Source organism: Heteronotia binoei, chromosome 2 (genome assembly GCF_032191835.1).
Source record: "Heteronotia binoei isolate CCM8104 ecotype False Entrance Well chromosome 2, APGP_CSIRO_Hbin_v1, whole genome shotgun sequence".
Taxonomy (NCBI): Eukaryota; Metazoa; Chordata; class Lepidosauria; order Squamata; family Gekkonidae; genus Heteronotia; species Heteronotia binoei.
The window spans coordinates 103,405,044-103,431,633 of record NC_083224.1 but is presented as its reverse complement, the minus strand read 5'-3'; the positions used below and the strand labels follow the sequence as shown (position 1 = coordinate 103,431,633).

Sequence of the window (26,590 nt, the reverse complement as noted above, 5' to 3'; positions counted from 1 at the left end):
CCCCTTGATAAGCAGTGGTCTCAACTCCAACCAAGAGCCCCATGGTGCAGAGTGGTAAAGCTGCAGCATTACAGTCAGAGCCCTCTACTCATGACCTGAGTTCGATCCCAGCGGAAGCTGGTTCAGGTAGCCGGCTCCAGGTTGACTCAGCGTTCCATCCTTCCGAGGTCGGTAACATGAGTACCCAGCTTGCTGGGGGGGGGAAGTGTAGATGACTGGGGAAGGCAATGCAAACCACCCCGTAAAAAAGCCTGCCCTGAAAACGTGAAAGCAACGTCACCCCAGAGTCGAAAACGACTGGTGCTTGCACAGGGGACCTTTCTTTTTCCTTTCCTTCCCAGTTCTTATCTTCTCTCTAGGTGGTCTCCTGTTGCAGGCAGTCCTTTTCCTTCTCCACCCCCCAGCCCCTTAAAGAGAAGCGGCCAGCGCCCACCACTGAGCTATATTTATACTTCCTCGATCTTCTTCCACTCTTACAAATTGTGAAGTATTTGGGTCGAAGCGGAGGAAAATGTCGTCATCAATTATTGATTGGGGGGTTGTGTGTCATTGTGCCATAGGTCTAACGTTTAATTAGTATCAAACTGCGCAGCTATCTCATACAACCTTGGAAAAGTTTCTGTCTCTCAGCCTCAGCTGGTCCCCCACTTGTTAAATGGGCAGCGGCTTTCCTGGCAATGTGGTTGAGAATGTAAGCAGAAAGGGTTAAAGATCACTGTGCTGTGCAATAAAAAGCGTTGCAGAAGGGACAGATAAGCAGGAAAGACGCTGGAACAGAATCACAATCCCTCCACTGAGATATCCCTTAAAATTAAAGGGTGTTTATTTTATTTTCTTTTATTCACCCTAGATAGGTAAGGAGAACCTGATATTAATCCCAAAGTCAGAAGAATGGGTAATTAAAGACGAAGAGCAGCTAAACCTTCAACTTGCAACGTACCTCTCTAGACCTATCCTTCCTTACAAAGACCACAAGCCACGACCTATTTATTGCAGATTAGTCCCAGTGATTTAAAAAGATTATGGAAACCAATGTATCCAACGGAGTAACAAATCTATTTCCTAGTGTGATATACTAAACCGCACTCAACTCCCCCAACCCCTCTGAATTTCAGGTAAGACCTGGGTTCCCGGCCTGCCCTTTCAGCCTGTTTAGCAGAGGACGTCGGGGAGAAAGGCTGAACGGACCCAAAGCCCTAAGACCAAATTTCCGAATAAGGAAATAGATTCTGGTGTTGTGGAGTGGGTATTTACCTTGATGCAGCTGCAGTTTTTTGCAGTCATACATTTCCTTCAAAACAAGGCATTTGGCAGCCCTAAGAGGAATTTGCCCAGAGCCTCTGACCAAATGCTCTTTCACAACAGCTTTGCTCATCTGAACAGAGACTTCTGCAGCTGCTAACCCACAAATAGGCAAAATCACCAACTGTCCGCTCAGGTGCCTTCTCCTCTGTGGTCCCCACTTTGTTGGAATGGCCTGCCTGGGGAGTTCAGGAAGATCCCCTTCCACTCTCCTGGTTTCACACAAACTATGGAAAACTGAATTGTTTAAAGGGGTTTTGTATTATGTGTGGTAATTATGAGGGACTGTGGTGTGCTATATACTGCTGTTTGCAGTTAATTGTAAGTCTGATCCTGCTATGTAATTATTGCACTTATGCTTTGCTTCTGTCGCTTAGATTTTCTGTTTGGTTCCAGACCTCTACAACCTAATCCTATTGCACTGTTTATTGAATGTCCTGTTCTGTCGATTGTATTGACTCGCTGTGTAATCCGCGTTGACTCCCTGTGAGAGAGGCCGACTATAAATAACCTATATAATTGTTTTAAAAGTGTTAATAATGGCACGTAAAAGTTGGATCCTGCGTTTATCAAAGCCAAATTATCGTAGCTATTCCCTGTAAACTGATGGTCTTGTGCTTATTGTTCGACGGAAGAAGTAAAGTAGTAGTCTTTAGTAAGTTTTTCGCCCTGTGCTCATTTTTTTCAACTAGGGGCAGAGTGTTTTGTTTAATGCAGATAATTAAAAAAAATAAAATATCAATTTTCTTTATATTTGATTATTAACATTTCAGCATTTTTTCTTTTTTGGAAAATATCCCACATCCTGGTTTTAAAATGAAATCGTGAACTTGTTTGCATGATGCACTTAGGAAAGTCTGCGTTTCTTTGTAAACAAGAACTTTGGGATAAACGTATGTATGGCTTGTGCTGGGGGTGGGGCAGGCAAGTCATCTTTAGCGTCATCCACTGATCCTTTTCGGAGACCTTTCCTCTCCTACACTGTCCTAGTAGTAGTAACCACCCGATTTTTGCAGTTGGCTCCACTGCTTCGTCAACATCAATGAAAGAACGTGGGTGTGTCCTACTCATCTAGTGCAGAACTCCGACCTGTTCCACAACTATTACTCCCCACCCACCCCCCGTGACTGGGAGGACAAAAGCAAAGAAGACCGTGTGAGACAGAAAGGGACGGGGGGGGGGGGAGAGAAACACCTTCTTAGTGTTGATTTCAGCCCCGCGCCTGCCTACAAAAGAGAAAAATAACCGTAATGGCTACAGATTGTAAAAGAGATCTTATCAGGATCGGCAATTTCTTGTATCTTTTCTAAAATAGCAACAATATTTAAATTTTTAAAATTTTCTAAGGGCTGGGATAAAGTATTTTGTATGCACTTTCATCTAGGTAGTGTCTAAATAATGGAAGTATTTCGTTTAAGTCACCATCTGTTGTCCCCTCTGCGATTTCCCTGAAAGTGAGAAAGTTGAGGTTTGCCTAGAAATCATTATTTCTGATCTGGAAACCAGATATTGCTGTATTCAGTGATAGCGAGAGAAACACTTTGCATATGCTCAAAGGCGCTCATTATTGTATATGTTCCAGGACTGGGCTATGGGGGAAAGTTGCCCGAACGCTTAACTATTGTTCCGAAGGGTCAAAAACTGCCAGAAAGGACCTCCCTCAGGATGGGGAGAGGATCTTAATACATTTCTCCACAAGTTCCACGCCAGAGCTGCTAATCTGTAGGGTATTTTCCATGGATTTTGCATATCGACATGATGAGCATTTATGGTGGAAAGGCATATTAATTTTAAATAACCGCATCACGTTGATTTCCATGGGAAGGTGTTTGGGATCTGGATGCCAGGTTGCTATCCTAAGTATATGGGCTCCCTATCACAAACACGATCTGCGTACCTATGGGTTACCGCCCTAAGCCTGCCTTGGAGAGATATAAATCCCAAAAATTAATTGAATTAATTAAATTACTCTCATAAAAAGGTCTGTTTGGAAGTAAGTATTAAATGGTGCTTACTCCCAGCAACGTGTTTTGGAACTGCAGCCTAAATCACATTGTAACCGACATAAATAACTTTCCTGTAAACATCTTTGGGGTGATCCAGAGGATTTTGATGGCATCAAAGCTTTCTTTCATCCTTGGTCCGCTTACTCTGGTGCAGACTCATTAAATAAGACGCATTGCAACTGGATTTTAAGTGTGTAAGACTAGCAAAATCACTTGCAAACAGTCGCTGTGTGAAAGCACCCATTGACTAACAAAATAATATCCCGGAGCAAATGATTGCAACGCAATCCGGGTAGTTCGAGAATACTACGCATTTACTCAGAAATAAGAATAACACTGGCAATTGCTCCCAAGCTAGTTGCCTGTGGCTGCACGCCATCAGTCTTGATAGGTACACAGGCTCTGCATGTCCACAGGCAACGCGCTACTTCCTAGCCTGGTGAGAGATTTCTCAAAAGGACACGGTTGTGTCAACACTTAGTGCTCAGCTCGAATGCTGGTTTAGACCTCAAACTTACTTGGAAGGGGCATATCAGGGTGTCCAGCGGCAAGACCCCCCCTGATTTTAATTAAGCTTGCTTTCAGTTAGAGATCTGAGATTGGCAACTAAGTCCAAATGTAACTCTCACTACTTTACCGATCTTTGCCGGCGATTCTCAAGGTCTGAGAAATGGGCCTTCAACTACTTAAATGGTTCGGGATCCAAATCGAAGGCGACTTCTGTGCCATCAAGAAGACAGGTCTCTACTCCTCGCCACTGTTACAGCGGGTGAAAGACTCCTTTAAAATGTATTTTGTTTATTATTGTGAGCCCTGCCTCCTTGAAGCGCGCTGGGAAGGCGGCATATAAATGCTTCTAACAAATTATAGGTATAAATAATATGTCCCTAACTCTTTATCTGATATTAACTTCTGCGAGGTCCCAGAAATAAACTGTATAAAGGGTTCTCCCTCCCTTTACCAAAACCGGAACCGAGCCTGCAGTGTTCGCCGCACAGGAGAGAGAAAGGCTTTGCTTAGTCGCAGTGTTGCCAAGAGGAGGGCGTCTTAATGTTTTCATTTTGCATCCGGAGGCCAAGACGATACCTGGTTTATACCCGCTTCACTGGCCCCAAAGAATCCTGGGAGTTATAGCTAAGAGTGAACAGCAGAGACCAGCTTGCTCCCTGCCACTCCCATTGCAATCCCAGAGTTCCCTGGGCAAGAGAACTGTTCACCCAGCTCATATGCATGCCTACTCTGAAGAAAGCCCCACTGACTTGATGGACTTATTCCCAAATTACTGAGCATCATCAGTCTGTATGTAGGTGTGTTCTTGGCTCTAAACCACCTTTGCTGGGTGGTGGTTATTCGCAGTTCAAGGGATTGGTTATAATTCTCTCCGCTTTCATAAAAAGCACGTCGTCGCCCCTCTTTTCATAAAAAGCGTACCATGTTGCAGAGCTTTTTCAATGTACTGAGTGGAGCTTAGTATAAACTTTCCACTTACACCTTCGGCCTTAAAGAAACAGAGTTATTGTGAAGGGGAGGCGTAATTGTAAAGGTAAAAAAGCAAAGGTAGTCCCCTATGCAAACACCAGTCGTTTTCGACTCTGGGGTGACGTTGCTTTCACAACGTTTTCAGGGTAGACTTTTTTACCGGGTGGTTTGCCATTGCCTTCCCCAGTCATCTACACCCCCCCCCCCCCAGCAAGCTGGGTACTCATTTTACCGACCTCGGAAGGATGGAAGGCTGAGTCAACCTGGTGCCGGCTACCTGAACCAGCTTCCGCTGGGATCGAACTCAAGTCCTGAGCAGAGAGCTCCTGCAGTACTGCAGCTTTACCACTCTGCGCCACGGGGCTCTTGGCGTAATTGTAAACTGCCCCATTTCCATCCCGGGCTAATGTTACTTCACTAAAGAATAGGGAGTCTGATCTTGGAGCTCAGGAGGACAGAACCAGCAAAATTAGCCACCCCAGTCTTTCAGCGCTAGTTCTCCGAAGCAACTGCAACATAATAATTGACAGGTCCCAACACATATCGGAGAGATTAGGGACTCTGGGTTGGATTTTTGAAGCGTAGCCAAGCATGTTTCTCAAGTTTCCGCCGGAGTTTAAAATACCAGCGTTCTTCAGTTTGCCCCTTGACTAATCTGAGAATGCTTATACCAAGCGGTTGCAGTCGAGCTCAGCCGATCTCTAGCCATGCGGATCTGGAGGCAGCCTGAAGTTCCGCTGCAATTAAATGCTCCACTGATCGGTCGTAAAACTTGCTCTCTACGGAGTACCATTTCGTCCCGCCCTTCTCCCAGGGGCTCAGGGCGACAGCTTTGGTTCTCCCCTCCCCTCCCCATTTTATCCAGGTAGAAATGACTAAGTGCTATCCCCACACACACCTGCGAGTTTCATGGGAGAGTGGGTACCTGCCCATTGACCGGGGGGGGGGGGGAATCCTGCCCTTTTAACTGGGGCTTAAAGGGATGTACCCCGGCATATCCCCCAAAGGGCATTGAGATCACTGGATAAGAACCTTCTGGTGGTCCTCACCCAAAGATATCTGATTGGCCTCGGCCAGGGCCTTCTCCGTCCTGGCCCCAGCCTGGTCAAACTCTTTGCCAGTGACATCCCTGCCCTGCCTGATTTGCTAAAGTTTCCCATGGCATATAAAGCAGAGATATTCCGCCAGGCATATGGTTGAAGCCACTCACGGTTTGTTGCTTCTGCCTACCCCCCCCACCCACCACCCCCAATGATTGAATGCTAGCACTGCCATCTTGTTTTAAAATGTTTGGGATGTTTTAAATACTGTATATTTATGGTTTCAATTTGTTTTATGTTGTATTAAATTGTTTGGAACCACCATGAGCCACGGGTAAGCGGGGAAGGGGGTAAAAAAACCAAATAAATAAATATTATTTACCTCCACGTTATGAAAAGCTTCCACTGTCCATTTTCACATATTACATCTCTGTTAAAGGGACAGGACATTTTTTTCTCTAGGCTGCTGGCAACCCGCTTTGAGCCAGGGTCTCCCAGGTCCTAGTCTGACACTCGAACCACCACTCTTACACTAGCAAGGCAGTCCTGGGCAGAATTACACAAGTCTAAACCCATCAGGATCAGCAATTTAAGATGCGTGCATAGCAATGCACTGTCTCTCCCTCCTTTTTTGACAGCCTGCGTATTCAGAAGCAAGCTCTATCTGCCTCGGTCTGGCTTAGCCCAAAATACAACTGTAAAATATTTTCGCTTCTTCATTGGTGGAGTAAACACATTGGGCATGGCTTGCCAGTAAATCTGCTTAGTTCAATCTCTTCCCACTGACAATTAAATCTTGGAGTTCGACGACCTGAGTTCCGCCCAAGTCAGTGGGATCGCGGAGGTAAGAGGGGAGCAGCTTCAGGCAGCGAAGCTCGACTCACTGACCGTAGAGAAATTCCTTGACTTCTGCGGGTAGACTGAAGTCATGGAATAGGGGAGGCCCCGAGCTCTGCTCCACCTTCCAAGGAAACATCTTCTGGTACCAGGACCAGGTGGCATTAAAATAATAAAGAAGTCTTGTTTCCCATCGATCGCCATTTCATTGTTACAATATAATGTGCTTGAAAGTGAATTAAGGGAGAATTGATGACTGAGTGGTAGACTACTTGCTTGGGGTGCAGAGCGTCCCAAACTCAATCCCTGGCATTTCCAGTTGGAAGGATCAGATGATGTGAAACACCTCTGCTTGAAACCCCGAACAGCAGCTGCCGGTCTGAGTTGGCACGGCTGACTTTGATGGACCAAGGGTCTGAAGCAGCATAAGTCAGTATAAGGCAGCTCTATGTTTGCTGGCCTAGTTCCACGATTTGAACACGGGTACCGGGAACGTGGAGGATTGCAGCACACTTCCCTCTAATTTGGACCAGAGAGCAATCCTAAACAAGTTACTCAGAAGTAAATCCCAGTTTATTCAGTAGGGCTTGTTCCCACGAACTTGTGTTTAGGATTGGAGCCATACTTTCACTTGGGAAGAAGCGCCATTGAACTCCGTGGGACTTGCTTGGTCAACAAGTGGTCACCCCCGCCCTTAGACAATCCCTGTCCCCACACCTGTCCTTCCAAGTGATTCTCATCATGTTTACTTTGAAGTAAGTGCCAGAGAATTCAGCGCTAAAGGGGGTTTAGAACTGCTACTAAAGCGTGTCTCAGATATGACGGTACTGGTGGAGAATAGGAATTAAACCATGATGCTCGTCACATCAGCCCGGTCTGTTTGCAGCTGGGCTGAAAGCAGGCCTTCTGCCCGGCTGGCTAGACTTGTCTTGCTTCCGTCATCTTACGATCCCGGAAAGGGAGGGGTGAGATTCTCACCAGGAAGGGCTGCTTGGACATTAAGTCTGCGCACTGCCTTACTTGGAGGTGAAATGCCTTTGGTTTGCAGAGGGCTGTGGCCATGAAGCTTCACAAGTCAGTTGTGGCTAAAGGACAATGGTTGGTACTGCCGCATGTCAGCGACCTCTGGCCCAGCACAGGAGATCAATGCAACGGAGCAAGTCCGGAATGTCCAAACAAGTAATCTTGGTCGGGGTTTGATTGTTTTCCACGCGACTGTTCTAAATTAAGTGTATTCCAATGAATTCAAACGGGAAATCTGAATATAAAATGCATTCTTTCAAGGTCTCAACATTCGAAAGTGGGAATTAGTAATGGGGTCCTACCAGATCCGTTAGGGCCTAGTTTCCAGGAAATAACCCAAAGGCTCAAAACCGGTTAAACCAGAGGCACAGCGCTTGAATGGGCTCAAGAGAAAACCGAGGGATATCCCAGTGCAGCTGGAGATGAGACCCGGATTTGTGTTCCACTCTGGCGCTGTTGGAAGCAGCTGATATTTCGATCTCATTTTCCTGAGAAGTAATAACAAGGTTATTGAGAAGATGTTAGCTTCAAGGGGAAGGATCTTAAATAGCCTGATAGTGAACATTCGGCGTTTATAAACGTGACTAATGGAAGATGGCTAAATACAGAAAATGGGAAGTCTGAGCAGAGGGCCCAGAGACATCTAATTTGTACAGGACCAGTAACCAAGAGTTGGTGAACATTGAAAGTACAGCCACGAAACTCAGAGCCATTGGTTATTCTGGGAGACCCCTCCTCTCCACCCAAAATACTTCCCTGCCTGCCAGATTAGCCTTCATCTCCTCTCAGGATGAAGCTCACCGCAGAAGAAAGGGGGTCCCGGGAGTCCGACCTTATTTAGGCTTGCGGTGCTTCAAAGAGCTTTCCAGTGTGGTTGGCAGGCGCGGGGGAATTTGACCAGCCACTTTCTGCTTGCCCTTCCGCCCCTCCCACTGGCAACCATTGAAAGGGGCCTAATTCCGTTAAATATTAGAATATACATGAGAGGAAGGCTTTGCCCTTGATTTCAGTGGGACCTAATTAAGAGGGGGGGGGGAGATTTAAGAAGCTGAACGGAACTAAAGAGGATGAAATCGTTTTATGACTCAACTGAAAGCGTATAATGATACCCCGGTATTACAACAATCCTTCTTGATCCTATAAAGACGGCAACTTTGTCTGAGAGTAAGACTTGCTGAAATATACTAAATAGAGAAGATGCCCCTTTTAAAAGAGGGGAGAGATAATTTCTTTAGGAAAACTGCAGCCATAATTTCTGGTAATGCTGACCAGTTTGGGGCGGGGGGTAGGGTAGATAAATTAATTGCAGCCATAGTATTGTCAAAGCCTAAATCGGGGCACCGATTTAGAAGCCACCTTAGGTATAATATTTTTCAAGCTAAAGGGTGTGAATGTCTTGCCAAAATAAACACAACCAGAAAGCTAAGGCCACGGCTAAGGAACACTATTTAATTCCAAGATTGGATCGAGGGTATTTTATACATACATTTGTAGCTTCAGCTTGTTTCTTCGTCCATTTCCTTCAGCAGTCAAGTAGCTCCCTGGCTAAATCATTTGATCGGTACTTGTTCTCCGGGCGAGAGGAGGGGGGGAGTGTCCACCAAAGGCGATCAGGAGCCATTAGCGTTTGCATTTGAATTAAAACTAGAAGATCAAAAGCTTCCTTATATACCAGGCTTCCTCTTGGCACCTGTTGCTACAGCTATGCAGGGCGCGTAGTAATAAAACAAAAATAAAATAAAGGTGAAGAAGGCGCTTAAGCCGCCGCTGGCGCTCGATCCTTCTAAAAGGAGAGCAATCTGAGGACTTAGACCCAGACTCTGCAGTGTGAAAAAAATTAACTAAAAACCAACCAACCACCTTACTATTCTGAAAGCCTGCATACAGATATTTTTCACCATGTGATTCACCTGAACACTTTCTAATCACAATAATAGCCTTCCTTTAAAATTCAGGCCCTATTTTAAAAACCTCCAAGGAAGAATCCGCCTGTGGATTTGAACGTACTTGTGAAGCTCTTCGACTTTTGTTTTGATCCTGATATATCTGTGGAAGTCAAACTCTAGCGTTTACATAACTGTCCTCCTAAGCAGAGTTACACTCTTCTCTAAACCTATTGACTTCAGCAGATTTAGAAAGGTGTAACTCTGTTTAGAATGGTACCCTGAGTGACCTAACAATGCAACAAAGACGTTGCAAACACGAAATCACTGGCTTAAATCAATTCCGCAATAGACTTGCGGAAATTTCGGTGACTGTCGTCTTGCTAATAATAGAATTAACTGGAGTTTGTAGAAAATGTCTCGGATAGTAAAAGAATTCTTACGCCCAGACTGTATGCCAGTTGAGAATCTATTCGAACCACATTCACAGTTCACATTTAAACTAGTTTAAAGGGGGAGTAATTGCGTCTCCCTAGAAACTCTGGAAACTGTAGCTATGTAGGGAGCCGGCAATCGCTAGATCTCCCCACTCCCGTTACAGAGCTATAGTTAGCAGGCGACTTTAACTGAAAGACTCGTTGTTTAAGCAAGTCTCAAAATAGCTTCATGTTTTCGGCGCATCCATAACTTGCAGAGTGGAGCGGGCTGCCCTCTTCCCGAGGTCGGAATTCGGTGGCGGGGACCGGCCTTTGTTGTGTCCCGCAGGAAAGTAGTCGCTATTTATCAACTCACTTCTAAAGACCACCGGCATGGAGCCAGGCCATGGGAGGTCCTCAGCCACCAACACCCCCCACTCTTTACCCCACCCCCACCCAAGGCAGGAGCAAAATGGTGGAGCCGTCCAGAAAGAGCGGACGCGTTGAAGCCCATTCCGCGTTTGAGGGTCTTTTAATAATTAAATTCACATGTTCGACAGCTCGAATTCCATCCAAACAGAAGCATTTAGAAGGGAGCTTCTTTGATTCCATTAACTTCAATGGGACAAAAAGCAGCTTGCATCCAAACGCTTCGGTTCAATTGAGTTTGTGGCTCGACAGCCTACGCTGAAGTCAAGAAGAGAAAGAGCAGGAGAATGTCAGTGAAGCAAAACAGAGAAGGAAACGCTATTTACTTTAATAACTCCAATTAATCTTGCCTTAAGAGACATCAAAAGCTTCTCTCCGAATCCAACAGAAAGGGAGAGGAAATCTCGGCTGACTTCACAGACCTTCGTCTTCACTATATTTCCTCGAGAGTAAATTCCTCGGCTTTGATTCCAAGGAAGAGTCTTTGGGATCTTGTAATTTACGGCCGAACCTGTTGGCTTTCCCTCGGGGTAAGTCCATCGATTTCAAGTTAATTTAATTCTCTAGTAAGCGCTCTGGTGGTCAGCAAACCACCAGAACAAATATTTCTTTCTTCTCCCAGATCTGCAGGGCTACCTGACTGTTGCCTTAAACGCAATGGAAGACAAAAAGGTGTCCTTACTTAAAAAAAAAAAAAAAAGTGTAAAAGTGGGTGTCTCCCCCCCCCACCACCATTAGGAGTCAATGGTGCCAAGGAGTCCTATTTGTCCGTTTGTCTGAGCCGTTAGATGAAATGTGCAAAGCTTCGGTGGAAACATGAGCCACAGGCAGGGCGGGTAATCTAAATGTCAACGAAAATGGGTGGGGTTTTTTTATTACAGATTTTCAGTCCGCAAACCACTTGTTTGGAATTGGTACCGTGGCGTTAGTAGAGACGCTGTGGGGCAGTTAGTGGGGTAGGATGGGTCAGCAACAAGGACAAATTTGGAAGTAGCAGGGTTGCGCCTAGCCTGCAAGAGCAGAGGAAGAAACGCATCCGATTCCGCCCCCTCTCCAAGCAGCCTGACAGTCGCTTCGCTGCAGCCAGATATTCCTTGCAAACATCGGTTCCTTCTTCAGTAAACTGCACCTAAGCCAACATCAATGTTTGGCAGCGCCAGGAACCAGTGGGGATAGTCTGAAGACTCCTGGATAGTGGAGGGGGAGGGGAGATTTAGCCCTGGTGAAATACTGAAACCCAGAGATGGATTTGGCCCACAATAGACCCATGCAAACTTTATTCTCCTGTGCTGACTGACTATTCAGCTGCAGGGTATTTCCTGCCGGGAGCGTTTCGACCTCAGGGCTTTCCTTCTAAAACGAAAGCGCCATTTATCTTCTTTACAATTTTCTTTTCTATTCTCTTTTGCATCATACCATGGAATGGATCCAGCAGCACATGTTCGCTGACGGAAGGACTTTGGCTATCCTCACCTCGCCAGCAAATCTACGTCTCCTCCCTTCATGCTGTGGTTTTTTTGTTTTTTTTTTGGAGGGGGGGTCTGTTCACCAGAAACAGCATGTCACAGGGCATTCTGGGCAGCTGCTACAGGGGAAAGGTGGAGTTTGCTCCGGACCCAGCTCCCTCTTCGTGGGGTGGGGGCGCATAAATTTGCATTTTCCCACTCAGGAGGTTCTGTATCTTGGGCCTACCATACTCAGTTTCAATCCTAGTACATTTATTTAGAGTTCAAAGCAATCTGTAACAGTCTCCCTTCAATCACTAGGTTTGAAACAGCTTCGATCCAACCCAGTTGGATCGCCCTTGAAAACAACTTAGATTTGAAACAGTTTGACCGACGAAGAGCCTGATTGTGGATCTGCAGCTTCCTTTTCTTCCCCTCCCACTTGAAAAATAAAGTTGGTCTTTCTCACTAGCACACCAGCGGCACCCCACTCTCCCTTGTCAGGAGAGAAAAGATGCTCTGGGAAATCTTCCACCTCTCAGAACTTCCCTCCTCACTCTCGCGTTTTTATTGTTTCAGTTCAATAGAGCTTTCCCATCTCAGCTGCCTCCTTAACTGAGAGATTTTGAGCATCTATTATTCCTCGTAGTAACTACCAGCATTAGAAGCGCCCCCCCTCAAAGCCGCCTTAGGAAGATGGGCCCGGTTTTAAACGCGGTTAAGCCGGGGTAACAAGCGTGCGATCCCTGTTGCAGACCCTTGCTGAGCCTTCCAACAAGTAGTTACACATACAGAGAGAAAGGCGGGAGGGAAAAGGCTTTTGAGGTCCGGAAATTTTAAAAGAATAATCTAGATTTAAAAAAAAAACTCAGAAGGAAAAGAAAGAGTCTCTAGAGAGAAGAGGAAGGCAGTGGGTGGTCGCTGGTGATTCCTTCCAGCCCTAGACCTTGACTGTTTAATACACTTCTAAGGGGAAAAAACAAAATACTTAATTAACAGCCCATCTACACTCCACTGAAGACAAAGTATTTTTCAATTGGTTCGTTCTCACTGCAGCAACCGAATGGTTGGTCTAGCGAAAACGACCATATAAATGTCAGGAGCACTTTACATTTCCTATAAGACTATGAGAAAGTATCAAATTTTGGATCCCATCCCTTAACCCAAAGAATCTCAACCCCCAACACACAGGCGTCAGCGCCTCCTTTTACATTCAATTAATCCGATCTACAAATTAGTTGCTGCTATAGAAACAACACAGGCAAAAATCCAAGCGTACCTAATGTGACTAAGTTAAAAAAAAAAAAAACTGCAAAATTGCCACAGTTCGTCTGAAAGCGGTAGGGCATTATCGGTGGGAGTAAAAATATTCAAAATAACACTTAGGGGTGAAAGTAAAAAACAGTAATGTATTTTACAAAGGTTTGTAGGAGGTATATACTGTTTACGTTTACCTAATGGAGACTTGCTTATTCATTATTAAAGTTCCCTCTTAAAACAATCCAAGTGTCTTCTCAGAGGAATAGGTTTCTGGTAGGAAAGAAAATACCCAGTTCTCGCCAAGATTTGTAAGAGTCCCGGAACTGTGGACTTTTAAGATGGAATGAAACAGCAACCATAGTTATGGCCTTAAATCTACCGTGAAGATTTTTGCCCATTACAGCTGAAGTAGGGATATCAGGGCTTTAAACAAAGTATATCCTGCACAGCTTTTCATATACAAAACCAAATTCACGTTCCAAATATTTTCATGATTCTTGTTAGAAACAAAAGGTACAGTCAAGGGGGGTTGCGATCCTGACCTTCCTAATTCCTAAATCACTTTCAAACGCGCCTGCAGGCTTCTGGTGGTGACAATAATGGGAACCAGAAGAGGCCAAAAGATGATCCACTTAGGGAAGAGAAGGACTTGATTGTGAAGGGGAAAGACCGGGACAGAGCTGAGAGCCAGGAAGAAACGTCCTTTCTCTCCGGGTCTTGGATTATTAAAACTCCCCTCACCATGCCCCCATGCTCCTTTTAAAGGCCAAGACTCAGCATGGGGACCTTGTACTTCCACAAGATTCTCCAGTGCAGACAAGACGGTACATCGGTTCACTTTTCAAACCTCGCTGCACGAAACTCATTCTTAGTAGGCTCATACTGCCCGTTCCAGTTAATAAAGACAGGAAAGAAAAGCGACGTTGCCATCTATGCGACACAGGACCAAGTTTTAAAAATCTGTTTGTTTCGAACATTCCATCCTTTTGACATTCCATTCTGCAAATGCATCCGTTCGAAACGTTCCTGGCAGAGGTGGCATATAAACGCTTGAAATAAATAAATAATAAACATTGCAGTAAACGGAGTTTTGAAACCTATCAGACATTAGAAGACAATGAACAAGACATTTCCTTACAGCCGGATAAGGAAGCGGAGAGTGTGAGGTCTGAATCTGCTGCTAATATTCATGCTCCGCTAGAATCAGGTCCCTTTAAGTAAATTTAACCTCCTGATCTACAGCTTGGCAGCAGTTTGAGAGAAGAGGCTTATTTAAATGGACCGACTTCCAATGCTCAAACTTGAGGCAGAGTAATGAATGGACAGTGGATCCAGTACTGAAGACGTGGTAGCTGCTTATTGGTTTAATCTGCCGACGGGGGGAATTTAGCAACAGAAAAGAGCAGGAGTCCAGTAGCACCTTAAAGTCTAACAATATTTGTGGCAGGGGATGAGCTGCTCACTTCTTCACAGCCTGACGCAAATTTTGTTAGTCTTTAAGATGCTACTGGACTCCTGCTCTTTTCTACTGCTACAGACTAACACGACTACCCAATCTTGATTTAGCAGCAGAAAGTTATGCAACCATCCTCCGACGTCAGAACTCTAGCAGAAAGGAAACTAATAGGCCAAGAGCACCAAATGGATTTTCCGGAAGAAAAATTTTCCAGAGTCCTCTGCTTTCTATAGCCAACGACAGAGAAGCCAGCCTTTCCACGAACCTGGAGACATGCCTGCCGAAAAGCCTTCCTCCCACCCCAGCAGGCCTAGATCCTCTCATTCGAAGTCATTGAGTGCCCTACCTTTAGAGAAGGGAACTCTCCGGGGGATCGAATCATTCGACATCTCGTTCTCAAACCCTGTCTCTGGGACCCTCAGTGAAAAGAAGAAACAGAGGTTTGCGGGCCGGTTGGGGCAGAAGATTTCATCCGATCTTCAGTAGCCGTCCTCCCGGTTTGCAAATAAAAGCGCCAAAGCCCTTAAAAGTTCTGTCTTCTGCAGAAGAAGAGCGTTTGCCCCGCGGAAATGTGCGCTGATCTAAAAAAATTTAAACAGAAACCATTAAGGGAGACGAGGGTGGGGGGACTCATCACAAGCTCTCTCTCTACAGGCAGGAGACCAGATGGAATCAAACAATTTCCCCGAAAATTGCCTGTTGAAAGTGTCCTTCCAAGCTGACGAAACAAACAAAAAACAAAATAACAGCTTTTTTTTTTGCTCCCCCGACCTCACACGAACGGAACCGATGGTGTATTTCTACGGTGAACAGGACTACTGAGAAGACTCGTGGATTGGTTTAAAAGTTCGTGTCTCTCCCGTTGTCACGTGAAAGGTGTTTTCACAAGCGCAGACCCAGCTTGTTTGGAAACTCTTCCGCGGGGGAGGGGGCGGGATGGAACCTCTTGACAAAGGCAAAGCCATCCTCCCACTCGCACATCTGATGTTCCCAGCCAGTTCTGCAACTACTGAACCACAGCAGTTGGGTTTATGTTGACATTCAGCCTAAAACTTTAAAAAGCAAAGGTATTGAGCGAACACCCACCCGCCCTAATCCCGAGCCTCCCTGTTTCCGACCAACCGCACTGGTTTCCCAGGGAGCGCGAGATGCGCAGTGGTGGCCTTCAAGCTCCCCTCGCTGGAGACTCGACCCGGCCTCCCTCCGATTCAGGCCAAAGGCTCTGCAGGGCCGCACTCAATTTTTAGGCCACTTACTTTGCAATTGTTCCACCGAGGCTGTGGCTCTGGAATAAACTGCTTAGGCATTACAACCTTTAACCCCTGAACTCCAAGTCCTGTTCCTGCCTCCATTTTGCGCAGATTTTTAGTTTAGCCGGCAACTGCTGAAGAGACCAACTCTAAGCTTCCTTAGATCGCCACTGAAATCTGCGGGACTAGTTCGGAATTCCATTCCTATAGAGAAAATATTTGGCAAAGGGACGCCCCGTTTAACAGAAGCTGCATTTCTACGAAGACTTCCTTGGAAGAAAACCTCAATAAAATCAGAGGGACTTTCTTCCAAGTAAATATGGAGAATCTTGCGCTGCGAGTCTCACTGAAGTCAACGGAATTAGTTTTCAAGCGTGCCTAAACATAACAGTTGGGATGTATTAATTGGAATTTATTTGTCAGCTAACTCATTTAGGATCTCGGTGTCAGTCAACAGAAAGCCGAGCACTGCAAGGGGGGAATGGCGTAATACATGCTACTGGTCTCCCTAATCCCCAAGGAAAATCTACATATTGGTCCTAAAATTGATTTCACATGCCTGGTGAATTCCATTTAATCCAAACTGCATCTTCGGGGCCATCTGCTTGCTACCAAATCGACCGATTGAAATAGCTTTCTTTCCTATGGGGGGGGGGGGATGCAAAACGTTGAAATTCATAGCCCGCCCCCCCCCCCCCGTACTTTTCTCCCCAGGGCTTTACAATCACACAGTTCAGAAAAAAGCAAGCGGAGAGGAAAGTTGTCCCGAGTGTACAAGCTATGAGAATCAAAGGTGAAGATGGCCCGACCACCCTTCTAGGGACGAGCTTCTTACAGCAGTCAAACAATTTGGACAGAATCCTGGGGTCTAAAGAGAAAATGGCGCGTCGCGGCGGTGCGGGGTAGAGGGGGAGAAAGGTAGCTGAAAGAGCTCCGACTCTCCCTCCCATTTGCAACCATGTGCTCAGCAATCTGGAAAATAGATTCATTGGCCTCCCTCTCTCCCCCCCCCCTCACTCCTTCGCTTTCCATGTCCTGCCTTGTAGTCTCTTTTGTGGGGACTGGACATGAAAGGGGACGACCAAGTGTCTGACAGAGGATCGCTTTTCAAAAGCAAATGTGGGCCAGAGGGAGACGCGAGACCGCTCGCTGGGCCTGCAGGGAGGGCAAGACTCTTTTCAAGCAACAACATCAACAAACTCGGCTGAAGGCTTGCGGGGAGGCTGGATTGAAAGACAGATGGAAAATGCTACAAGAATCCGTCTTTCTTCTTTACACCCCCCCCCCCCCCCATCTTCATAGACCTATCTCTATGAGAGAGTCCATTAGAGGCGTGTAAAAGCTAGTAAATGCATACTTTAGAAGGGGGCTTTGATTTGATTCATTCGCTTCCTTTCTGAGTCGTTTAATTGAGAAATTGACAAGACAGCCGCTGACGGAGAGATTAAGGGAATATATTAAAACCGCCCATTTTCAAATTTGGCCGCAAATATAAAGACATTTCAGGACAAGGCCTGCACAAAGAGTAACGTCTGTTTACTTTGTAGCCCTGGGGTTTTTTTCGCGCACAAATTAAGGCAGGGATCTCGGGTTTCAGATGGTCAGCCCAATCCTTCAGGGTCGGGAGTAAAACCCTTCTTGCTTCTCCCTTCCCCTTTCTTCCGTGTGTCAACATTTCCAACCAAAACAAAAAGGGGAGAGGGAGTATAATTTTCCTCCTTTAGGAACTGCCTGGCAACTTCGAGTATTTCCGAAAACAAGAGTTTAATTGGTTGCCAAGGGTATTTAGGTTTGAAACGACTGGTTTAAAAGAGAAACAGAGAGAATAGCATCTATATATTTGAAACCCGGACCAGAATGAATCTCAGCGTTCATTAGTAGAGAAGAAAGCAAAAGTCTAATAGCCTGCCGTTCTCTCCAACAGCAAGCTACGTTCCCAAAATGAGAAATAAATTCCCAGTGGATAACTGTTTGGGGTATAGGGCATTGGATTCAAGCTAAGTCGCTCAGGGACCGCAACCGAAGTTAATCTGCTTAATACAGAGATGCAACTTTAACTGAATAGTGTGTTGGAACACACGGATCATTAGTTTAATTAAAATTATTGTCCATTAAGCCTGGTTAATAGCCTTTGGGGGGGGGGGGAGATGGAGAGCTTTGGCCTCTACATTGCAAAGTTCTAAGCAACTCCACCTCTGTTACTATTTTATTTTTATTAATCCAACCGAATATTTTCCATTTTTATTTTAAGGGCTTTAGGTCACCGTTCCTAGAATGAGCTGCTCCCTCCCTCTTTTCTCTTAAAATTAAGACAGCGAATAGCAAAACCGACTAGGTTTCTTTTAAAAGAGTTCACAAACATTTATTAATTTACACCAAAGGTGGACAAAAAAAATTACGTTGCCTTTTCCACATCATATTATTCACAATTCTTTCAATAAAATAGGAAGAGTGCACAGCTAGGGGGAAAGGTTAAGTAGGCTCTGGTGCACAATATATACACACAAATCAGTCCAGATACACAAGAAACACACACGTTGAAGGAGCAGAGAGGAGTCGGGTGACCGGGTAATGGAGGGCTTCCTGATCTCTCACCATCGTTTAAGACGTACGCTTGAAATCTTACATGTATATCCTGACTTCCCCATTTTAGGGAACCGAGACTTCCGATATTAACTTTCCACATCGCTATTCGAGGGAAGTGCTCCAGTCCTTTTAGAGAAAAGAAAATAGGGAGCCGCCAAAGAAAAAGAAGCATCAGCAACGCTACTTTTCTTGTTAAGGGCAGTCCAGTTCACCACCACTCACTCCAAGTCAAACTAATCTTCGGAGTAGATCTCCGTAAATTCAGTGGGACTTACTTCCGAGTAAACATGTATAGGATGTGCTGCAAGTAGATTGTTTGGCACTGCAACTGGACTATGGAGTGGAGTGAAGGAACTCCCACTGTATCTGCAGTTCTGCAAGCACGAGAGGAGCTCTGGGAAACGTTATGGGGCTTTCCCGGAAGTTACAGCCAGGCTCCCAAAGCCATACTGTTTGGAGGACCGGAGTTCTCTTATTCGGGTACCCTGAATTCTAAACACTTTAACGGAAGCAAGACCCAATAAATTCACTTGGAAAATTATTCCTCGTGGATAGTTTAGGGTTGCAGCACCGAAAACGATCCCTGGCTGAAACGTTAAAGTTGCCAGAATTCAACACCCACCCACCCCCATCCCCCGCCGCCCCCGCGTATTTGCAAAGAGGTTATATCGGTGAAATTTTTCCCACCCGCTAAGAAACCAACCTCAGGTAGACAGGGAGGGAGAAAGACCCCCAAACCGATCCGGATGCCAAACAGTCTCAGAAAAGGAAGAGTTCCTACCTTTTAACACACAATAGGAAGAGGGATGGGGAACAGAGAGGAGGGGGTTGGTTGGGATGGGGAGGGGGGCGGCACGGTGACGGGTTGCCTTTTAAAAAGGGCAGCTGTTGAGGCTGGTTAGTTTACTGGGAAAGTTCTGTCCGGCCTGCAGGAGGGATTCGTGGGCGAGATTCAAATGGTTCGGGATGGGCGTCAGCGCCGGGGAGAGCATTGCCAGGACCTGCGCCTGGCCACCGCCGTGGCCCGCCGGGAAAGGCGAAGCGGGCGCGCTGCTGGTGGCACTGCTGGAGGGCGGGGGGGCCGCGCCGCCGCCCCCGATGATGTTGTCTATGGAAAAGGAAGGCCTGTTGCCGGCTCCCTGGTCCGTCTTAAGGCTCTGCAGGAGGGAGGCGGTGGGGCTGAGCTGGCCGGCCGGGTAGAAGGCTTTCCTGCAGCTCAGCTCGCCGCCCAGGAAAGACGAGAGGCCGCCGGAGAAAACGGACGGGGCGGCCGCCGAGGCTGCGGGGCCCGGCGGCGTCGGCAGGGCGCAAGGCGAGGGCTGGAAGGGGAAGGTCCCCGCCGCCGCCCCGCCGCCTCCCGCTGCCGCCGGGTGATGGTGGTGGTGGTGGTGGTGGTGGAAGCTTTGCAGCTGGAGCCCGTAGTTGTAGCCGTAAGGTCCGTAAGCGAAGCCGGGGAGGAAGGCGGCCGGGTCGGCGGCGGCGGCGGCGCGCAGGAGGAGGTCGGGCGGCTGCGGGTGGAGCTGCTGCTGCTGCCGCTTGAAGCGCTTCCTCCGGCGCAGGAAGGAGCCGTTGTCGAACATATCGGCGGACTCCGGGTCCAGAGTCCAGTAGTTGCCCTTGCCCGGGTTGCCCGGCTCGCGGGGGATCTTGACGAAGCAGTCGTTGAGCGAGAGGTTGTGGCGGATGGAGTTCTGCCAGGCGGGGAACTTCTCGCGGTAGTAGGGGAAGCGGCCGCTGATGAACTCGCAGATCTCGCTCAGCGTCAGCCGCTTCTTGGGGCTCTGCAGGATGGCCATGGTGATGAGCGCGATGTACGAGTAGGGCGGCTTCACCAGCGGGTTCTTGCCCCCGCCGCCACCCCCTGAGGCAGCGCCGCCCGAAGACGAGGCCACCGGGGCGGCGGGCGCGGCTGGAGGCAGCGCGGCGGGCGCTGCAGGCGGGTGGCCGTCTCCCAGCGCCGTCTCCGGGCCAGCCTGAGGGGGCGAGAGGTTCCCCCGGGCGGGGGGCTGCTTGGGCAGAAGGCGCAAGTCCTCTTCCTCCTCCTCGTCGTCGTCGTCGTCCTCCTCGTCGTCGCTGAACTTGGCCGGGCCATGGTCATGGGGGGGCCCCACCACGTCGATGTCGCCGTCCTCCACGTCGGAGAGAGCCTCGTCGTCGTCCTCCTCCTCCCCGGGCGAGGGCGCCGCCAGCAAGCCGCAGGGTCTGCTGCTCCCGCTGCTGCAGCCCAGGGTCATGGTGCTGCTGGTGCCGCCGCGCTTCTCGCCGGCTGCTCCGGGCGCCTCCGCTTGGCCACCCCCTAGCGGCTGAGGGAGGGAGGAGTCCCAGGAGGCGGCGGCAGCGCCACCTCCCCGGCCCGGGCCAGGAGGGCCACCAGCGTCCCACGCGAAGTCCCTCCCCTCGGGCGGAGGGGAGCAGGGGAGGGGCGAAGGCTGCGGGGCGGCCCGGGGAGGGGTGGGGAAAGGGGGGGAAGGCTGCCGCCCTTTCTGCGCAGCTCAGGCCCGCTGGACCTGCTCACTGCCACTGAAGCACTTCGGCGAGCGCCAGGAGCCTTTATAGCGCTGCGAGCGCGTCACGTGTTCCCGCGCAGGCAGACCCCCGCGCGCCCTCCCAGCCTGCGCGCGGGTCGAGCAGGGCCGGATTCTAAGCGCGCGCGCCTGCCCTTTTTCTCCGGCTTCCCCGCACGCGCACACCCTTTTGCCCCTCAAGAGACCCACGCAGCTCTTGACGATCCCCCCGCTTCCTGCCTGGCCTGCGGGGCGCGCCATCTTGCCCGTTTGGTCTCCCGGCAACAGGTGGCGGGGGCAGCGCTGGTACGACACGCCTTTCTAAGCCCCAGCCGGCAGTTCCCGCCTCTGGGCGGTGCCGCACCCCGCCTGCCAGGCTCCGGCGCCCTCCCGCCCATTCCTGACACCTGGCCGAGCCGGCCTCGCCTTCCCGTGGCCGCGCCTGGACTGCTCTCGCTTCGCACCTGTCGAAGCAGCAGGCCGCCTTCCAGAAACTCCTCGGGGGCCTGAATTCTGGTAGCGAGGAGCAGCCGGCCTTAAGGGCGGCCAGACCTGCAATCCAGCCAACCTCAGGCGCTTCAATGATGCTGACGAGGACGGGGACTCGCACCCCACACAGTCTGGACTGTCCTATCAACAAAGTAAACCTGTCTGGATATTTGGTGGAAAGAGTGGGACGGGACGTCTGGGGTCCTGAACTGTCAGGAGAAAGGCAGGACTTAAGAACGCTTGAAGTCAACGAATGCGTGGGTTTTGTGAATGGAGGGAATTCACCTTTCACTGCTTAGTGGATCTGGCTGTCAGGAGACAATGACACATTCTTCGCTGCACATGCTTCAACAGAATCATTTACACTTTTTCGGAGCACACCGTTACCAGGTGAACCTCACCCCCTCCCCATTTCCAAAGGGACGATTTCAAGCCTGCAGGATAATGAAACGAATGAAGTTCTGCTCTTTTATTACAATGGGCTTGCATCCCAAATAGTCCCAGCGTTCAATCCTTACAGTCTAATTGCCAGTATGCTATTCCCCGTTGTCTGCCCTCCATTTACACATCTTGTTGTTCCGGAGCAATTCGGAATAGACTGCGGAACAGCCTGTGCAGAAGATTACAGCCAAACCGCTCCACCTCCTATCCCTCCCGAGGACAGGATCCCAAGAAAGGTACAGCCACGCACAAGCAGCCGGCACGGAAGAGAGAAGGCAAACAAACGCCCTCCCATTGACTCCACCCCTGAACCGTCACGTGAACTTTCGAAAGCCTCGTCTTCAGCAACAAGCTCCAGAAGAACGGGAAGGCTGCTGGTAGGGGAGGAGGAAAGTGTCATTCAGTCGCACCCGATTGAAGGTGACCCAGGAGGAGGGTTTTCGAGGCAAGAGCCCACCATTGCCTGCCCATCCGAGTACAAAGCAGGCCCGCCCGACCCTGCGTAGCTTCCTACATACAATGAGATAGAGACGGGCTAGTTTGGGCCATCCAAGTCAGGGCACTGCAAGCGTGTACAGACCCAGAGAGGAAGCAAACTCTTTAAATTCCCCGATCTTAAAAAGATTGGAATGGGCAGCATCAATGAAAAAAACGGAGGTAACTGATGTCAAAACCAACACGACTTAATTCCAAGCAGTTATGTTTAGAAGACAACTGTTAAAATTTTCTATTATGTTATCTGGAGGTTGTTGGGACCCGATACGGGAAGGAATAACTACAAGGGATGACTTATGCCTGCATTTTAAATGCTCGTACACACAAAAAAAGAATTCATTGATTTCAGCAGAATTTATTTCCTTGTGTAATCAATGTGCTTAAAATATTACTTTGTGCTTTTTAAGAAATATTACTATTTAGTTGCGAAGAAACGACTTCCCCTATTAAAGCCCTCTTTTCTTCTATTGTTGTTGTTCGCCTTTTGAAACCCTCTAACCCAGGGGTGTCAAACTCATTTGTTAAGAGGGTCATTGTTATATGACACAAATGAGACCTTGTTGGGTCAGGCCATGTGTGTACCTACTTAAGATTAGGTAGCAGAGATATAAACTTTTTAAAGGACACAAACACGACTAAAGATTTTTTTAAAAAAATCTTAAAATGAAACCTGCTTAAAACATTAGCACTAGTTGGTCTTAAAGGTGCTTTCTTTGTATTTTTCCCATGGGATCCAGGACACTGAGCAAAGGAAGCTCTGGCTCTTTCCCTTCCTCCTCAGGGGACCAGAAGGGGGAGGAGCTTCAACGAATAGAGAAAATAGAGGGTTTGCTCTGAAGCTCCTGTGCGATTGAGCAAGCCTCGCAAAGTAAGTTGAGATGCAGAAGGAAGCAAGAGAGAGGGAGAAGGAAGCAGACAAGAGCCAGTTGCTCGAGCGCCTGATAGGAGTCCACCGGGGGCTTGATTCGGCCCCTGGCCGCATGTTTGACACCCCTGCTCTAACCCTCACAACCAGCTTCGGCTGACTGGCCATAGTCACCCAACTGAGTTTCATAGCGAACAGAATCCGTGGGGTGCTGCAGTGGGAGAGAACGGAGAACTTGAACTAGGTCGGATCAGTGGGCGAGCGGTCTGTTATGGAAGGTCGCCTCGTTGTTCATTCAAGCCTGCCTCGACCCAGTCACTACCGCACCCATGGGCTTCTTCTGGATGGAATATTTGACATTTCTAACGCAGCTCTTGCCACTTCAGATCGGTTGTACTTCTAGATTGCGTCAGAAACGTTCCTAAAAAGTGTGAGGAGAAGCAGAAAGAACAACTGCTATATACGGAAAGAGCCACCCCCGCCCCGCCGCCGTGCAACTCAGAAATCCTCACTGGCGCCTACGGTGCGCAAAAGGAAAATGGGAATGCTTCACTTCCTACACATCAGATAAGCAGCAGCTTAGCACCTGCCTCGCCCAGCAGCCCGATCCTAACGACGGTGATTCACAAGTGCGTTTATTTAGGATGGCAGCCAGTATCGAGTTGCAGCTGGTGGAGAGGACGACCACACAGGTAGCCACCTGTCTGCTGCTTTTCTTCGGCAGACCTTTTACCACACAGCGAAGAGAAGCCGAGGGGAAGCTTAAATCCAAGCTGATTTCTTACTTAAGCACATAGATCGCCCCCTGCCCGAAATCAGTGGGACTGGGACGCAAACGCACACGCACGTCACTGCCCCACCGACACTGCCCTCTCATTGTCTTGCCACCTTGAAGTTAAGAAACAGCGCTGAAGCGGGTTCGTGGGATTGGCTGGATTCGTTGCGAATTGCCATGGAGGACCCCCGGCACACCCACTCGGAGGACCCACGGCCCAGGCCAAGGAAGGCCCCTCCTTTGTCGGGTGGCTGGAAGGAGGCCTCCTGAGGACAAAGAGCGCAGCCGCCACAGGGCCGTCAAACCCCGGTCTGTCTTCAAGCAGCACCCTACTCCCTGCCAGACCCCCTCCATTTTGCAGCCCTGGGTGGAGGGAAGACTCGCAGGTGGCACCGGCGGGAGGCCGAGCGTGGCAGAGCAGTGCCCCCCCGCTTGGCATTACAAAAGCTGGCTGGGGTAGTTTTCTTGCCGTTGGATCGGGTTGGACGGCGGATATCTCAAATATCTTTATGTGGAAGTAAGTTTCACCGAAACCAGAGAGGTTTTCAGTTCTGAATAAAGAAATAAGACTTGTACCTTGAGCCTTTTAGAAAGCTGCAAGTGGCGGGAGAGGTAAAGTGTGCTTCGGAAGTTCATCTCACTCAGTTGTGACACACATTACAAGCTCATTTCCTATGCATCAGTGAACGCGTCCCCCCCACCCCACTTATGAACTCTGCTCTGCTCTGCTCTTTCCAGTCAAATCTGCCAAACATCCGAAAGAAAGGAACTGCGTCCCTAAAATCACCCCACAGCTTAAAATTGCGAGGCCAGGATTTCAGCTTCAGGTAATCACTGCTAGATGAGGTCTGAGGAGAACTAAGCACGTGCTTAACCGTTCCTTTGACATGGAAACTCCACTTGGCTTGAGTGGTGCCTCGGCTTCCAAAGAAACGTTTCAATTTAGGAAAGCCCCATCTATCCAAGCATATTTACCGAAAGAAAACGCCCCACTAAATCCAATTGGATTTATTCCTAAATTATTGCCTATATGAAGATAAATCAAGATGGGTGGCCCTGTTAAGCTGTGCTACTGATGCCTTTAAGCAGGGTATGAGCTTTCCTGAGTAACTGCTATCTGAAGATCTCTGAAGAAGTGAGCAGTGACTTACGAAAGGTTATACCCTGCCACAGATTTTGTTAGTCTTAAACTGCTACTGGACTCTTGCTCTGGACTTTTCTACTAGTGCCCATATTATTGCAACAGAAGTTCGCAGTTCCTGGAGGTTGCCCGTTAAACCTCCTATTGGTTAGAACTTGCCAGAGATTGGGGGAAGGAGTGGTGTCTTGACTAACTTCTAGCATAAAGAGGCTGAAGGTGCGGATTCCTCGGGAGGTACGGGCAAGCCCCAGTACGGGGCAAAAGGAAACCAGATGCAGCAGTTGTCCAGAGAGCGCTTTCAAGCAGCTGGGAAGAGGGAGGTTGGGGGTGGGTGAGAGGAAGAGGCTAACCATTGATACTAAATAACAAGAGTGGAGAATGAGAACCTCTTCGGGATAGGTGACATATTACTAATACATTATTTTTTATTATTATCCGCCTTAAGCTTTCTGGATAGGATGACAGCGCAAAGGCTTAAAGGCTGAAACAGGTCATAGACAGGGCAGGCGCAACTAAACGGTTCTGCACTTGGTTGGTCCCTTTTTCCCTTCGCCTCTTTATAATGAAATCAAAATTCAGCCCAAACTGTTTCACTAACTTACGGTCACACCATTTAACTCTGTTGCAATATACTCTGGTGGGATTTGTTCATCAGAAACGTATGAGAATGATCTGAAGAAAGGAGGTACGCTGGAGGTTAAAACTCTTCAATTTCTGGTTTTATTTTGTAGGAATAAAATAGTCGGAACATCATAAGCGCACACAAACTGAGGGAAAGAAACAAATGGTTTTCCCTCTCGGAAGGCAAAAGAAAGAGCAGCTGCAGGCAAGAGAGAGGGCGAGGATTCGAATATTAAATTACCTTTGTAATTGACTTGAATAAAATCATGTTCAGGACAAACTAGGTAGTATTGTACGCGTTAGAAATCATGGTCACCTGTCACGGTTGCGTTTCCAGGAAATTCTGAAGCGGGGGTATGAGGGGCCTTGGACAAAGGGACCAAGCTATTCAGGTGCATTTACTCCAGAGGAAAGGACTGTAGTCCTAAACATACGCACTTGAACCTTAAAGTCTGCGAAAGTCCTTCCTTGAAGCTTGTGGTGGTTCAATAGCAGAAAGCTCATACTCCGTAATATGCAGAAAGCCCCACGGTCCTCAGTCTTCAGTGTCTTTGGCGGCCGGAAAGGATCTGAGGTAGACCTCTCTGTGGCTGAGCTTGTGGAGCGTCTCTGCCAACCAGGCTAGGCAACGGGAAGGATCGTTAGGGTAAGCACTGTGGGGTGTGACTGGTGCTAGCTGAAGACAGTAGCAGCTCCCAGGGAAGACATTTGCCGGTATTCTGAACGTGCCCGGTGCTATTTGTTCTGCTTGCGATGCCCCCCTCCCTCCGACTTTCTCCCTGGAAACGTTGACATTCTGTCGTAATTTCAAGATGGGCAAATTCCCTAGGACGGGAGGGGGCTTTGG

General features: G+C 48.3%; 1 protein-coding gene across 1 annotated transcript; it reads right to left on the bottom strand.

Annotated features, from left to right (window-relative positions):
• Positions 1-19,266: 19,266 nt before the first annotated feature.
• On the bottom strand, positions 19,267-20,654 carry FOXD2 (forkhead box D2). The gene is given in 3 exon segments (XM_060233312.1): positions 19,267-19,758; positions 19,760-19,815; positions 19,818-20,654. Coding segments are annotated over 3 exon segments (1,359 nt in total). The 5' UTR covers positions 20,647-20,654; the 3' UTR covers positions 19,267-19,284.
• Between the last annotated feature and the right edge of the window lie 5,936 nt (positions 20,655-26,590).